The sequence below is a fragment of the Osmerus eperlanus genome, unplaced genomic scaffold (genome assembly GCF_963692335.1).
Source record: "Osmerus eperlanus unplaced genomic scaffold, fOsmEpe2.1 SCAFFOLD_983, whole genome shotgun sequence".
Lineage (NCBI taxonomy): Eukaryota > Metazoa > Chordata > Actinopteri > Osmeriformes > Osmeridae > Osmerus > Osmerus eperlanus.
This window is the reverse complement of record NW_026911631.1, coordinates 1-2,000: the sequence shown is the minus strand read 5'-3', so window position 1 is coordinate 2,000 and position 2,000 is coordinate 1. Positions and strand designations below refer to the sequence as shown.

General features: G+C 51.0%; 1 protein-coding gene across 1 annotated transcript; it reads left to right on the top strand.

Moving 5' to 3' along the window:
- Window positions 1-6: 6 nt before the first annotated feature.
- Window positions 7-1,687, top strand: LOC134016346 (microtubule-actin cross-linking factor 1, isoforms 6/7-like; the record flags this gene model as incomplete). The annotated part of the gene is made up of 4 exons (XM_062455718.1): window positions 7-28; window positions 165-266; window positions 941-1,042; window positions 1,523-1,687. Coding segments are annotated over exons 2-4 (273 nt in total), but the record flags the coding sequence as incomplete, so codon positions are not given.
- Between the last annotated feature and the right edge of the window lie 313 nt (window positions 1,688-2,000).

Below are 2,000 nucleotides of genomic sequence, written 5' to 3'. Positions count from 1 at the left end.
GCCAGACGTCACCAAGAGCTTGGACGAGGTGAGCAGTGACCCAGCGAATACATACAGGCTGTGTTCATGTCAGTTATCATTGAGTCAGTTCGTATTCATGAGTATTCATGATGAAAGTATAGATATCTGTGTCCCTAACTGCCTCACTGTGTGTGGTCTCTCAGCTGTACTGCACCTGGAACAACCTGAGCAAGCTCTGGAGCGAGTGCCACAGCAAGCTGGAGGATTCTCTGAAGGTGGCCCTGCACTACCAGGACACTATGCAGGTGTGTGCGTGTTTCTATGCATGTGTGTGTCTGTTCATCCCTCTCTCTGTCCTTTTGTCTGTCTGCGTTTGTGTCTGCGTGTGTGTGTGTCTGTTCATCCCTCTGTCTCCGTGTCCGTCTGAGTGTGTGCGTGTCTGTGTGTGGGAGCTGCCAGCATATTCTCATTGCCACACACAAATTAATCCAGCCAGCTCAGTCTGGCTAACGCTGTCTCCTCCAGCCCCGGTGGCAGGCTTCCAAACACACAGACAGTCTTTCATCCGTCGGTCTTGGCAGGGCCGACGGATTCACTCCCCGTAGCTCGGCTGATAACTGACTGACAGAATACCCCGCTCCCTGCCAATGGGAACTAATGGGCCCGAGGGGTGTTGACTGTGAGAGACACAGAGTTCAGGGGAGGACTGGGAAGACTGGCCTCTCAGTCCGCTGCTGCACCAATCAGCATGGGGGCTCGTGTCACTCTCCACAATGGGAGCCGTACTGTACAACCGCTCACAAAGCTCCAGCAACTATTGGAGGCCATTAAACATGCAGGCCTTCAAAGAGTTATAGCGACGATACAGAGGGATGAAGTCAGTGCCCGACAGAGCGTGCGTGCACAAGTTGACGCGTGAATGCACTTTTTGAAACGAGCAGCAGTGTCATGTCATCTTGTTGGTCTTTCATGTCGCCAGGGGTTGTTCGAGTGGCTCAAGTCTGCAGAGCTGAGGTCCACTGAGGAGTTCCTGGTTGGAACTGACCTGGAGTCAGTCAGAGAACAGCTGTGTGATCTGAAGGTTGGTTTGCATCAATGGAACCCGCTGTCAGATAGCTCTAACAGCTGATCTGGAACCAAATACTAAATAACTCATTTGAGTACTTTGACACATTGTAATTGACATTTACATTTAGTAGACGCTCTTATCCAGAGCGACTTACAGTAAGTACAGGGACATTCCCCCGAGGCAAGTAGGGTGAAGTGCCTTGCCCAAGAACACAACGTCAGTTGGCACGACCGGAATCGAACTGGCAACCTTCGGATTACTAGCCCGATTCCCTCACCGCTCAGCCACCTGACTCCCTGTCCCAATTGACCCAGCTCTATAGAGTAGACTTTTTTTAACTTGAATTTAGGTTGCTAAGTGTTGCTTGTATGGAATAGGTGGTAATACAGTGTGCTTTATATAGTACATTTACATTATAAACATATATAATTTACATTTATATTGAACCTGATGTTAAGCCAGCTTCTGACGCGTGTGCGCTCCTCTCCCCAGGAGTTTAAGCGGGAGCTGTACCAGAAGAAGATTGAGATGGAGAGTCAGAACCATCGCTTCGTCTGCCGTCTGTCTCCCGGCTCGGAGAGACCGGGCTCCGTGTCACCGCTTTGTGACTTCAGACAGCGCTGGGACGGCCTGGAGGCAGAGACCGTCAGCAGACAGGTCCGCTTCACAGCACACACCCTGCCCAACACGACTCACACACACCCTACCCAACACCACTCACACACACCCTACCCAACACGACTCACACACACCCTACCAAACACGACTCACACACACCCTACCCACCACGACTCACACACACCCTACCAAACACGACTCACACACACCCTACCAAACACGACACACCCTACCCACACTCCATACATTGCTATGAGGAGAGGAGGCCTCAGAAGGTTACTTGTGGTTCAGACACATCCTCCACACATGATAGATCACACATGCTGATATACTTTTGCGCGTCATTCAGTAT